General features: G+C 49.4%; 1 protein-coding gene across 4 annotated transcripts in view; it reads right to left on the bottom strand.

Moving 5' to 3' along the window:
* Lrrfip1 (LRR binding FLII interacting protein 1) overlaps positions 1-14314 on the bottom strand; it is a 118316-nt gene that overhangs the window by 66987 nt on the left and 37015 nt on the right. The window contains exon 1 of one of the 4 annotated variants that reach the window (XM_051190779.1): positions 4507-4771. The exons of the other annotated variants lie outside the window; for them this stretch is intronic. Coding sequence (XP_051046736.1) covers positions 4507-4572 — 66 coding nt within the window. The 5' untranslated portion in view covers positions 4573-4771. Of the gene's footprint in view, positions 1-4506; positions 4772-14314 lie in introns of those variants that run through there. 4 annotated transcript variants of the gene reach the window in all.

Below are 14314 nucleotides of genomic sequence, written 5' to 3'. Positions count from 1 at the left end.
GACAACACTAGAGTTTACTAGAGTAAACTCCCCTTCCAGCAATTTAAGGGTTACTTCTTTAGTATAAAGTGGGCATACTTGACATTCAAGGGAAAGCAACCTGTCTCACAAAGGAATCACACTAGCATGGCTGGGAGTGGCTTGGTTGTTTTTGGTGTTGTCTCTTCCTTTATTGGTAGTTCTGGAATTTGCCCCAGAGGCAAGTGACTGTGGCAGTGGTCAGCAATCACTTGGCAATTCTGAATTAATTCTAGGGTGTATCTTCACTAATGTTTGGCTTAATTTGGGAAAAAGAAGTCAATTCATTTAACTATATCTACGGTCCCAATAAGTACCGTTAAGTCCAACTTAAGAAAGTGAGCCTCCGTCTTTAAAATACAAACCGGAACTGGTTGCCTCCAGTGAAAGCAGTCAGCTACTAAAGCAACCACCCACATACACACACCCCTTCGGCACCCCCAGCACCCCAGCCTTCCTGAAACTGCAAGGGAAGGTCCCTGGACTCCAAGGTTAATCCTTGAAATTGAATGGAATTTTTGGGAACTCAGGCATCTGAGTAACTGGTCACAAACAGCTTCAACGCTGAGTCACAGCCTGATTTTTCTGGGATAAGCCGTTCCTCTGGTGCATTGCCTTTTGAGGAGCAAATACATGGTACCAATGTCTGGCCCGGTTCTGCCTGACTGACTAAGAATCTCACTCTAAGCAGGTTACATGCCAGTCAGTCAACTGTGCTGAGAAATGGCTACCATAATTAACTCAGTTTCCTGCTCTCATTGGGGGTAGGTGGTGGCTAAACCTTAAGTTTTATGCAGTTTGCAAAGGAGGCTTCTGCTATGTGAGTTGTTAGGCTAAACAGAAACTAACCGAGAGAAAGAGGGAAATTTAGTCTCCATTGTAACCCAAGAATACTACAAGTAAAGACATTTGTTTCCATCTTAGTTCCTGGCCTTTATCATTGCATTTCATAGTCTCCTGTACTGGGAAAGTTTGGGCTCAGGGGCTGATATTGGAATGGCCTGGTAGCCATAGCCTCTGACTGGGAGGAGCCTGGCTCTAGCAGTGACAGGGGAGCAGGTGACCTATGTGTCCTAGTCAGTAAGGTCTATGGCAGCAGGTGACCAGCACCTGCTGAAGGGCTTCCAAGGTCCCTGTGCTTCCCAAGCCAGGAAGCACATGAATTCAGCCTCAAGTACAAGGGTTTCAAAGTCAACCTCCATCTGCCTGCAATGGTGGCTGAGAGAGGGGTCCCTTTGTGAGGGAGGGCAGAGAACACTTAAAATCATGCTTGGGACACACACACACACACACACACACACACACACACACACAGAGTAAAAAAATAAGTCAGGCTAAAAAACGAAGCAAATGACTTCAGTGCTACAACTCAAAAGAAATTACTATTTTTTTATCTTAACTACTCAGGGAAACAACACATTGAAAATGGCAGTCCATACCCCCAGTTCCCAGACCTGAGGGGTGACATACAGGTTCCTGTGAGAGGGGCTCTATTGTGACACGGTATCATCTCCATAGTTCATGTTTGAGAACCCTGTGACTGAGTCACAAAACAAACATCTCCCAGTGCTTTAAGTGAGTTTAGGCTTTTATGTGGAGGGCTGCATTCATAGACGGCCTGCTTGCTTGCAGCCTGTGGGCTGTGAATTGCACATGCCTGGCGGCGCTAACTTCTACCCTTCTATCAGATTCCTGCCCTGGTATGGATGGACTGGCTCCTTTCAGGGTCAGTGCTCGTCACTGTGTGGAGAGAGGCCAGAGTGGACACAACCTCAGCAACGCAAACAAGTTAGGGAGGTTTAAAGAATGGCAGTTTGGGGCTAGAAACATGGCTTTAGTGGTTAAGAGCACTGGCCGCTCTCCCAGAGGACCCAGGTTCGATATTCAGCACCCACATGGTGGCCAACAACTGCCTATAACTCCAGTTCAGGGGAACTGAAGCCCTCTTCTGGGACAGGGCAGGCATAGACATCCATGCAGCCAAAGCACCCGCACAATAAAGAAAAGAAAGGAAAAGAATGCCAGTTTCCACCGTGGATGCGGGGCCTCCACCTTTTCACCAGCAGACCTGCCTAGCACCCCTCAACCCTGTCCTCTCCCCTCCTACTCTCCCTTTTTCTTTGTGGCGCTGAGGCCTTGAACATAGGCAGGCAAGCAAGCACTCTACCACTGAGTTATAGCCTCAGCCTTTAGAGTTTTCCAGTTGTTTTGAAACAGGGTCTGGCTATGCCCAGGCTGGCCAGACCCAGCCTCCGAGTGCCAGTGTTGCAGGCGTCCAGGCCGGCACCACACACTCTGCTCTAACCCTGCTGTTTGTCTTAGCTCTGGTCTGAGGAGGTCACACGTCTGTCTGCTTCCTCTTGCTCACCTTGTCCTCTCACAATCATTTAACCCAGCCCCAGTCTACTGGAGAGCTTGTTCCTAAGGGCCAGGGACATTTACTGCAGAATACAAAAGGCATCCTGTAATGGTCACTGCTGTGCTCAACCCAGGGTCCAAAGCAGCTGGGTGGCCCCCTCCTAACACACCGGCCATTGTCATAGCCCTGCACACTTCCTGCCCAACAGCCTCATAAACAGGGGCCACGTTTTGTTTCTTTTTCTGTGTTCTCCTTTAACAAAGTTTTTGCTACTGTTCTGTAAACCTCTTAAAGATTCACAGTTTCTTTCTAGAATTTTCTAGGGCCAAATATGTTCCAGAATTCAGCACTGTTAGATTTTTAGTAGGGTAAGAGGAGGCACAGACCATATTTTATTAGGTAGCAGTCCTTTATCAAATGCACAGAGAGGGCTTTAGAGCAATGTATGAAGGTTACATTACATTAAGGAGAGAAAGAAAGACTAAAAATAGCCTCATCTAGGACAGGGCAGAGCTCATTGCTAGATGAATTCTGCCATAATCTTGCATATAAACATTTACTCACTCTTTAGTGATCTGTGATTCCTGGATTCTGGAAGGGAGGGTGGGCCCTGATCAGCCCAATGAGCACTTGGAAACGAACCTGGTTCTAGCCTCCTACGGCTGGGCAATATCTTGGGTTCCAGGCAGGCTCCAAGTGTTGAGTAGTGGGACCTGTACCTAGTGTCTTGGGATTGGAGGTGGAGTCCCCACCTCTTGGGCATTTCCCTGCCTTTCTTACAGGCTGTTCTAGGTGTTTGCCTGTTTATCTTCCCTTTGCCCAGGACTCTGGCACTTGGTTCCTGTGTGCTAGAACGAGCCCAGAGCTGACTCTCTCACCATTCTTACCTTCTATGGTGTGCCTGGGCGTCTGTTCTAACAGAAGCTTTCCCTCCTCCCCGATCTCAAGACTCCCCTGAAGACGGTTCCAAAGTGGCTCTGTCCCTAAGCCCACAAGTTGTGGGCTAACTCCCAAAGCCCAAATTACTGCCAAAACTCAAGTGAAGGCATAGAATAATCGGTGGGGGAAGGGTTGGGGGGGGCACGACTCAGCAAAGGCTATCATTGGAATCAAAGTTTACACCTTCCCAGCACTTCTGACTACGTTCCCCCAGTCAAACAAAACAGCCTTATTGTGACTATTCCACACACAAACATCAACTAGATTAGCCCCTTCCTGGTGAATGAGTGACTGGGGCTCACTTTTATCAAGGACTCAGAAAAAAACCAACAAAGTAGGAACCTTGGGTCTTCTTTCTGTAGGTCTAACTCTATAAAACATTGTTTCAAGGAGTACCTTTTATTTTTAAATATTCCCATTCATAAGCAACCACAGCAATGGGCTGGGTGGGGAGCCCAGCATTAGAGAGCTGTGGAGAAGGGAGGATCCTGAGTTTAAGGCTAGTTTGTGTTACATAGTCCCATCCGGGTCTCAACTCTCAGCCCCCAAACCATAAACATGAAGGGGGGTGTAACAGCCAAAGGTTTCCAACTCCCCGGTCCTGGATTTTAAGATCTCACACACACTCAAGTTCTGTAAGTCAAAGACCAGAGACTGACACCCGCTAAAGTGGATTAGGGCCCTGGCTCCTTGAGGGAGGTTTTCCCAAGGTCAAAGGCCTGTAAGCCCTCCAAGCCTCTCTAGACAAGGTGGTGGCTCTGGATGAGAGCCCAGTTCTTAGGTGCTGTATTTTGTAAAATACCAAACTAGCAGTTCCCTGTGAAACTCTACACCACACTCAGATCTCCGATCTCCGTTGGATCCAGGCCAGTTCCAGCCAGCTGGGCAGAGCCTGCCTAGAGACCATCACCAGGGCCCAGGGAGAGACCACGCTCCCCTTCGTCCTTGAGAGGGGCGTTGGGACATAAAATATACTTTTCAGAGCGCCACCTGAAGATATGTTGCACTCAGCCAACCATCTGTCCACGGGCATCAGGAATGGCTCTAGCAGAGCCCACTCGCCTCTGCTCCAGCAGGACCGCTGCAGCGGAGGGGGCCACTGTCCTTGACTTTATAGTCATGGGGGGGGTGGTACCCAGCTCTGCGGGGACCGCTGGCAGGCGCAGGTCTGAACCACGTGTTCCTCTTACCAGTCTTTGCGCTTCTGGACTAAGACAGTCGATTTCCTGGTTTTTCGCTCCCGCCGGGCTGGTCATATTGCCGGAGTGCAGACCAACTTCCCACCCTTGAGTTAGTGCCGCAGACCCGCTCAGTCGGAGGGCTCTCAACGAGGCCACATTTCCGGATCCAGGACAGCCGTCCAGGCAGAAGCAGAACTCGCGATGATCCCCCCTGGTGCACACGAAGCCCGGACACCCGGCTCCGTGGTTTCCCAGCTGGGGTGCGGCCGGTAGGGCGGGACGCAGGTGGCCCCGGGCCGGGGGTGGGGGTGGCAAGAGAGGAGCCCCGGGCACACTCCGCCCCGGCCCCGCCTAACCCCGCCCCCACGCCCCACCCACTCTGTGCCCGCCACTCCTTCCTTCCCAGCCCCTTTCCCGCGCTCTTTCCTGGGGGGTGTGCCCCTTCCTCCTCGGCTCCACCCATCCGAGAATCCGTCTGCCTCCCACGCTCCTACCACGCTGCCCCATCCTGCCCCTTCAGCGGATCGCTTCACCCACAGTGATACTTCCAACCCAAGCTCTCCTTCCTTGAGGTCCACCCGAGTCCGCCCACCAGAGACCCTAAGCTCCTCCTCCAAGACCTCGTCCATGCTCCTCCCTTTGCTCTACCTCAGAAGCTCCGGATCCGCCTTCCTCCCCATTCCGACTGCTCTTGGCTAGCCAGCTGCGGTACCATCAATCACCACCCAGTCCCTGAGGCTGACACCGGAAAAGCGGAGGGGAATCTCCCTAGGGACCCCACCCGCAACCACGCCCTGGCCGTCCCTCGGCTGAGTCAGCGTGGGAGACCAGCCCAAGCCACGGGAAGCACGCCTTCCATTAGGACACGCGTGGCTTGAGCTGGAACCACACGGAACCACAGCGCACGAGCCTCTGCCCAAACTCAGCTGCCCCCGCTGTAGCGGTCTTCTGAGCTGGCGCAGCCTTGAGGACCACAGAGCCACCGCCCCTGGCCACTCAGGACAGGAGCGAGCATCAGGCCCGGGTCACAGCCGCGGTCCGGCGGATCCGGTGTCTGGAGCCCCCCCCCCCCATTTACTCCGTTCAGGCTACGGTGCTGCTCCAACAGGGCGGCAAGAAACTGATCTCCACGCAGGACAGTTACCCGACTCCTAGCACGCTCCTGACTTAAAATTAAAGCCATGCCGGCAAGCAACTAGAAGATTTTAATGCTGTGAGTTATAGACTGAAGCAACCCAAGGGAAACTGCACAGATTTCACCCTTAGCCGATCCCGGCTGCATAGCAGACTTAGGTGAAGTGTTTTCTCTGCCCTAGAAGGGCCTTCTTCAGGCTCAAAAGGAAAAGCAACAGGGTCCCTTGGCCTGTTTTTCTTTTCTGGAATTACCAGAAAGATTCTGGAGAAGCCAGCATCACATCTGAGCTTTATGGCTCCCTATTCTCAGCCCGGAGGACTTGCTTCTTGTTAACAGCGAACACGCGTGTGCACTGGCCTGTGAGTGTGGATCAGCATCTTGTCTCTGGGCAGTGCTTCAAAGGGCTGGGATGGTCAGAGTGTGGACCTAGAGGAAGATGGGTTCTGAAAGCAGAGGAACCTGGCCCGAAGGGATGGAGGGGGCGTGGTTTAGGGATGAAGAGGCGTGGTTTTGTGAGTAGGAGCAAGCTCTGAGAAAGCATCCCCGCAAAGGAGGGGTACTAGCTTCCAGCATCTGGTCTCAGCGTGATGTTTAAAGTGCTCGATTCTACAAAGTTTATACCATTGGAGAGAATAATTTTAGATGGCATCGTAACGGCAAAGGTTGGTGGAATTTATGCGGGGTACAAGTAATTCTACTAGGACGAACTTTACAGGCGAGAGTGGAGGCTGGTTAATAACAGAGTCCTGTTAGGTGTATTCTGACCTAGATAGGAAGATAGATTCTAGGAACCCTGGGACACCACTGCAGCCCAGAGGCAGGCTTTGTTTGCTCTACCTGTCCCCAGACAATGCCTGAAGACATAGGGACCACACCCCCACCCCCTGCCAGTTATCCCGCGCCTTCTAACAAGCTCATAAACAAGGTTTCTGTCTGTGCCCCGTTCCCAGGAGTCCAGCAAAGAAATCACAGGGCACCGTTCTTGCGCTCCCCCAACCTCCAGCAGGAACCCCCACTCACCCACTGCTGCCTCCTCTTCCACAGCAGGAAGGAAGCTGGGCCATAAGTTAAAACAGCTGAGAACTGGACTGAGCCAGAGAGGTGAGGCAGACCTAAGGGAAAATCTGCAAGCCACCCTCCCTGTAACTCCCTCCCCCCAAAATAAGCTATGGGAGGTAGTCTCATATTGAGACTCCTAGACTCAGGGAACACCGGCAGCCACAGAATAGCAATAAACATGTGTGCCGTGTGGTTATGCAGGATGGCAGCATGTTACGGCAGCTGCCACCCCAACACCCTGCTCTCTCCGATAGGAGGGTGCCATGTTTTGACTTAGGTGAGCCCAGCCTGCCTTGTTTGGTAGCTATGGGCAGTGCCCAGCTCCAAAAGGGTGGGAGTCCAATGGTGAGTGGCATGTTTAGTGCCTGACCTTGGTGGTAACATATAAATCTAAACTGCAGGGCCTAGCCTGGCTACACAGGCATGGAATCTCCTTGGGAGGTGGAGGCCAAGGACTGAGAGATTTTATATTAAGTTTGAAGCCAGCCTTGGCTAATTGAAATGTTGTCTTAAAAAAAAAAATCCCAGCTAGTACAAGGGAGGTAGAGGCAAGCAGATCTCTGAGTCCCAGGCCAGCCTGTCTATATAGCAAGTTTCAAGACAGTCGGAGCTGTGGAGTTGGACTCTATCTCAACAAAAACGAAGTAAATTAAGCTATGTTCTAATAAAGTGGAGAGGCTCAGAGTTGCCTTCCGTTAGTTGTGATGGCTGCCCCTTGAGCCTCTTCATCCTTTTACGTCTTGCAAGGTTACAGTGATGGTAAATGGATGGAAAGGGAACCTACCACTACTAACTTCTGGAAGGTGTGTGGGAGGGTGTGAGAAAAGTTCCACTCGGTAGAACGGAGTGTGTACCTCTACACAAAATTTCCACCCCAACAGAAGTGTCCTAGCAGAGCAATAGAAAAGTCTTTGCCTTGAAGAAACTCAAGCCACCCAACCAAACGCATGAACACATGAGACAAGAAGCCCCAGGGCACCTTTGATAGTCTGAGGGGAGCTCATCCACTCAACTGACAACTTGGTGGTGGGTGTCAAAGGGCTTTTCCTTTTCTTTTAAAAGATGGCCTCATGTAGCTGATGGTGTCCTCAAGCTCTGGATTCTCCTGTTTCTATCTCCAGAGTGCTGGGGTTATAGGTGTGTGCCCCCGCCCGGTAGGGCCCAGGGTTTTTATATAAAGAGCTGTGAAGTATATGGTGCAGTTCAGTTTTCTCCTTTTGGTGAATATGATTGATGGTCAGCCATTCCTAATAAGCTGGCTCTGCAGTCGCAGTTCTTTCCATATGGTTAGGCACTGACTGACCTGTGAGCTCGTAGATTCGTTGACATGATGTAAGCCCCACAACTCTTTCTGTGTGTACACAGCAGGCTTTGGAAAGATCTGTCCCTATCAGCTTGTGGTGTGGTGTGTGTGTGTGTGTGTGTGTGTGTGTGTGTGTGGTGTGTGTGGTGTAGCGTGTGGTGTGTGTATATGTCTAGTGTGTGTGATGTATGTATGTACGTGTGTGCGTGGTGTGTATGGTATTATGGTATGTGCATGTGTGGCATGTGTCTATGGGTGTGTGTGTTTTGTGTGTGTGTGGTGTATGTGAGGGGGTTGGTATGTGTGGGTGGTGGGTGTGTCCTCTGTGGTCTCTTAAGGGAAAGGAAAGGAAAGTCTAAGAGTCTCAACATCAGTTCTCAGGTGTACAAGATCATGCCCAGGAACCTAATTTTAAAGGGATTCCTGAGAAGGGAACAAATACAATGGCCAGCATTGTTGGAGGACCATAAGGATCACAGCTAACCAGCTCAGCCACAGAGTAAGCCAGACTGAGGCCCCGCCCAAGACCAGTTTACCGTCTCACTGGCATCTGTTGCTAGGCTCACTAGCTTTGCCTTCCTCTGTGGTTTGAGCTGCCGGGTGACCACAGAAAGCAGAGGGAAGGCAGCGTGGCTCTCAGCCTCCCATTAATCAGGTAGCCAACATGAAATCATTTCTCTCCATCACAACCCTAACATTTGTTTTTCACAGACATGAATCACTGGCCCCATGGATGATGGACAGCAGGGTAAACACCTCTAATGGCTTGCATACACAATGTGCTGACATGTATGTTCTTACTTTGTTTGGCTCCTTAGACAATTGCCTAAAACCCACATCTGTGACTGTATGTTATGATGACTGTGGTTCAGGCCATCAGGCTTTGTGCGGCACCTTCCGTTTACAAAACACTTTCCACACACACTAAGGTCCACAAGGTGTTTGACTGGCCCACAGACATGTTGGAGAAGGGGAGCCAGGTTTCAAATTCAGGTCTCCACTATAAGTCCCTGAACGTCTTATTATGGCACATGTCTAGCATGCTGTGTGACACAGAGGCATCCCCTGCCAGACACCCATAGGTCCTCACTTGGGAGCAGGCAGTCAGTGAGTCCTTGGCTGCCTCTGTGGGCTTAACCTGGACCAGTAACCCTATGTAGGAAGCACAGCTTAGAAAAAGCACTGGAGAAGCCAGGACTGTCAATCACTCGGGCCTGTTCTCTTCAATGAAGGAAATGAATGATGCCTAGTCACCCGGAATGCCTGTGAAACGTGGTCAGTCAGCTTTGTGATTCTCAGTGTCCACCTGAATCCTCCAATAGCCTGAGCACTATTTAGGCCCTAGTCCTTCAGTTAAGAGAACACATCTCTACAAAAGAGGCTCCTTGTACTTTATACTCTTCACCAACAGAATCTACCTTATTCTTATCTCAGATCCTTCCTCTCGACTCTAGCCCTGAGCTGTCTATCAGCCAATAGAATCCATTCTTATTGTAAAGGTCACAGGTCACAAGTTCTACTACATTTAAATGTATAAGAAAAGTAAACCACAAGGCCATTCTCTAGAAGACTATGGCGCAATGCCCATAAAGATGGTACTGTCCTGGGTTTCATTCTTCTCCTGTCATATGCCGCCACCCCTGCCCCTGGCCATGAGGGTTTGGGGAGGTGGGACTGCATATCACCCAACTACCCATCTAAGGGCATTGGCACAGCAGTGAAGATACCAAGGTCAAAGATGCAAGCTAAATCTCCCATGAATATCAGGGCCATTACTAGTAGTACCACTGAATGGTACCTGTTTTCTGGAAAGAGTGGTACCCCAAGCCAGCACCAGCTCAGGCTAAAGTGCACTTGGATTATGAGGCACGATTCTGGCCACCTCCAGTGGAGAGATGATCCTGGAACCCGAGAGCTGGAAAGCGACAGCAAACTGGTTGCTAATGTGCCAAACTGGGCTGGGCTTCATGCAAGAGTACCCTCATTGCCACGATGCCATGTGCCTTACCCTATCAGGCTGCAATGGACATCCCAGTAATGGCTTCACATTTTCATTGTTTGGAAGAGATAGCCACTTCATACATGAAAGGCGAGTGGACAGGCTGAAGGATTGTTCTCCTAACAAAATGGAGGCTTTTCATGGGTTATCATGAACTCTTTGATTCCCCCCCCCCACTTTTTTTTTTTCTTTTCCAAATATGATATCACTCTGTAGCCTAGGGGACTGTCCTGGAACTATGTAGCCTAGGCTGGCTTCGAACTTGTGAAAATCATCCTGCCTTAGGCATCCTAGTTCTGGGATTACAGATGTAAATCGTCATGTCTATCCAGTCCATTGATCTTTTAAGTATTTTGTACTTTTGTAACAAGTGGAAGCTTTCACAAGGTTGCATGGAGTACTGGCCAGTCAAAGGTGATGTCAGAGACTGGCCATGTGGTGAAATAAGAACAAGGCTGAGGGAATTAATTTGGAACTCCCACATTTAATGGCTCAGGAACAAGCCAAGACAGAGAAGGGGTAGTTAAACAGAAAACAGAGGTGTCTCCTGGAAGCAAAGAGAACAAAGTCGAGAAAGCCTTTAATCTGCAAGTAGAAAAACAATGATTACAGAATTCTATTGTTAGAGCCTGGGACTGAAGCCTGGGAGAAAGGCAGGGCTAGAGGGAGGGATTGGGGTGTGAGAGATTTGTTTATTGGTCCATAGAGTTTTTGAATTTTTAAAAGTTATGTATATGGGTGTTTTGCCTACAGGTATGTCTATGAACTGTTGCTTGCAGAAGCCAGAAGAGGGTGTCAGATTTCCTGGAACTGGAGTTATGGATGTCTGTGAGCCTCCGTGTAGGCTCTGGGGATCAAACCCATGTCCAGTGGTCTTAAGTGCGGAGCATCTCTCTAGCCTCTTGTCCAGAGGTCTTTAAGGATGGGAGAGCCTTGAGTCTATTTGAAAAGCGGAGAGTAAGAAAAGATTGAGCTGGGGATGTTAGGGAAGCAGCTCAGAGAGAGACTGCCCCAGAGGAATGGGAAGAAGGAAGGGACAGGACCAGGAGCTGTCAGGTACCAGAAAGAGCCTGCTTGAATGGGGTGGGGATGAAGTTAAGACAACTGAACCTAAGTGGTCAGGAGTGGTGAGGAGGGGTGGGGTAAGAATGTCTGCTCTTGGTTGCAGGCAGGATTAGACAAGGTTGATGCAGGAGGTCAGAAATGGGAGAGTTGTCAAGGATCTGAGCTGGCCAGTGGGTGTCACACTGTTGCCAGGATTGAGGACACTGGGTGTCATTGCCATTGTTAGTTCTGAGAGGGGTCACACCATTACCAGGACTGGGAACAGTGGGGGGTCATACCCCTGCCCTTACTGGGAAGCAGAATCCTTTCTGGGGAGCCCCATCAAGCCCAGCAGGTTGCATGGGGTGACTGAGGACCCCTTGGAGATAATTTCCAGTCCATGTCACTCTGAATCCACAGATCCCAAAGCATTTGCGAATCCAAATGTATTTTTCCAAGCAGTCCTTCAGAACTGGTGACCCCTGGAGCTATACCAGAGCCATCACAGAAACGCCTCCCTTTCTTTGTAGAACCCAAACAACCAATACACGCCTCCAACAAAAACCAATTCTGTTGTTCATGGACACAATGCACTACAGATACCATCCAATGCTTTCCTAAAAATGTTGCAACCAACACTCCTAAACTCTCTATGCATTCCTCTGCCGTATAGGCACAAACTCAATAAATAAATAAATAAATAAAAGCCCTAGGTCAACTTGATAGCAAAGGAAAAAGTATCTATTTCACTCAAAGAATCGACTATTCAAGGTGTTTTTGACAAACAGTTGCATGAGAGGACAAGCTTTTCTGCTCAGGCTTCTATTCACTGGATAACAGAATGCCCAAGGGTAAGAAGTATTTCAAAGTCTTCAATGTAGATGGAATAGAAAACAGCAACAGCAGCAGCAACAACAACAACAACAATAATAATAAGTAATAGCATTTTCCCAAGTACTATTTAGTCTGCCTTAGTAATCATGCCTATGAGTTTTAATATTCTAGAACATATGTAGACTATCCTTAAAAATCAGGTCTCAGAGTAAATCGTTACTACCTGAGATATTAAAAGTCAACTAGGCTACACATGTGATTGGCAAGTGTCATTCTTGGAGAGGAAGCACAGAGGGCATAGGACCTCATTTATAATATGAGTAGCCATAGTAACCAAGGAGATTAAAGGGTCCTGAAGATGGAGTCAAAGGTTTACAAAAATGTAAGTGAATAACCTTCCAGCTGAAGGTCCTCACACCAAAACAGTAACCCTAAAATCTACCCAAGTGAACCCCCCCCAAAGGAAACAGAGGCCAAACCCACTTCAATAGACCCCTAAAAAACACAGGCCCACACTCAGATTCATAAGGGTTTCTCTTGCACTCCAGCCCTGAAATTATAGTTCAGACAAAACAAAACTACCAGACTACAGAGAGCTGCCAGGTCTTGATCGACTTGTACCTTTCCGGCTCCCGCAAACTGGATGCCTGTCGAGAAGACTTAGTGCAGAGGGGAAACACCTCACTACTGGAAGGTGATGATGGCTCTAGGTGGCTTTAGGTGAGGCGCCTGAGCTCTTGGACAGGGAACAGCATCTGGAGAGGCATGCTTGGCACAGGAGTGGAAATTCTGGAAAAACTGGAGATCAAATAGCCACTCCTGACCACGTCACCTTTATGCCTGCCCTGCTCACTGGGGCAGCTGCCTTTGCATAATGGAAGGGTGTGGCCCGGAGCCCACAGGAGGGTTTCCAAATGGAGGATCTCCTCTGACCATCTCGTCTAACTGCAGCTATTTAGAGCATGAGGCACCCACCCTCGTCTCTGCAGGAGTAGCACTGTGCCGCATGGGTGTTGGACTCTGGGGAGGTCAGCCTAAATGCTGAGCTGGCTTTCTCAAGGCCTACCTTACTGACATTTGGTGGTCAAATGACTTGTTTGGGGGAGACTGTCTGGTGCCATATGTGGGCCTGCACTCAGCAAATGCCAGCAGTACCCTCCACCTCAGCGCAGCAACCCAGACTGTCTCCAGACATTGGCAGGTGGCTTCAGTTTCAAACCCCTGATACAAAGGAGAAGCATATTGACTTCCTGATCTCTAGCGCGGTCAGGGTCCCACAGACCCATGGCTAGACACAACCCTATTGGAGAGGGTGGAAGGGTAAGAATGCATCATTGATGCTGGCTGTTCTAGACTACACGGAATATGAACTTCAAAGCAAAGCTGTGACGGGAAGGGACCAAAAGTCAGCACTGGGAACCCAGCAAGAGGCGGCCTAGGCTAAAGAGCTGAGAACTGAGATTTCTGAAGTCCTGTGGCCATGTGGAAGTTAAGGGCATGGTCCTACAGGTGGGCTGGTACAGAGAACATCAAAGGGAGCAGGTCAAAAACTGGGCTTGGCTTCCCGGCACCTCAGGCCAGGCCTGACCAGAGAGTAGAGGCTGAACATTCCGTCCCGCACCCTAACAGAGACTATGGGGTGTCAAACTCCCTGGCAGAGTTTGGCAGTCAGGTTTGGAAATCCTGGTCTGCACTTTGTTTCGGAGAGTCGCTGCTACCACAGGGGACTGCATGGAGGCCACTGGACAGGGACCAGCACACACAGATGCTGCCGGATTCCCGGTTCATTCTGTTTGACACACACACCCTATTTTCCTTTCAGATAGTGCCTCTGGAGTCACAGATTACTCCCAGGTTAGAGAGGTCCTTCGACAAGTCCAGTGTTACTTGATCAGCTTTGGGTGTAGTTAGAAGCTTCTGTTGGCATTTGGGGGCTCTCAGGGAATTCTGGCCCCTATCCAGGCAGTTGCCACTCTTTAAGCCCAGAATTCTGCCATTGCCTTGGGCCCCATCCAAAGCCAGGCTTCTGGTGTTTAGGTTTCTAAACAAATGTGTTATGACCAACAATGTCTGGATACAGTGTCCGAAAGGAAATGTGGAAAAAACAGCATGCTGCCCCAGTACAGGCTGAAGTGTGAGCGTTTGGCTATTGTTAGGAGGCTCTTTTTAGAGTTCCTTGTGCTCAAGAACTTGAACTTTATCCCAGAAGCTGTAAGGGACCCACTGAAAATGTCTGAACAGAAGCAGGAAAAGTTTTTGTTTGAACAGAGCCCAGTGGCTACATACAATTGAAAACACCCTCTCTATTCTTTTCCAGAAATGTCTTGGCTGAGTTGTTCTTTTAAATGAAGTCAAGAGTATATATAATTTGGGATGGGATTAATAATAACTACTGATTAATAACTAATAATACTACTTAATGACTATTAAATTAATAGTGTTA

The sequence above is a fragment of the Phodopus roborovskii genome, unplaced genomic scaffold (assembly GCF_943737965.1).
Source record: "Phodopus roborovskii unplaced genomic scaffold, PHOROB, whole genome shotgun sequence".
In the NCBI taxonomy this organism is placed as follows: domain Eukaryota; kingdom Metazoa; phylum Chordata; class Mammalia; order Rodentia; family Cricetidae; genus Phodopus; species Phodopus roborovskii.
The sequence above is the reverse complement of the archived record's forward strand: the minus strand, read 5'-3'. Positions and strand labels throughout refer to the sequence as shown.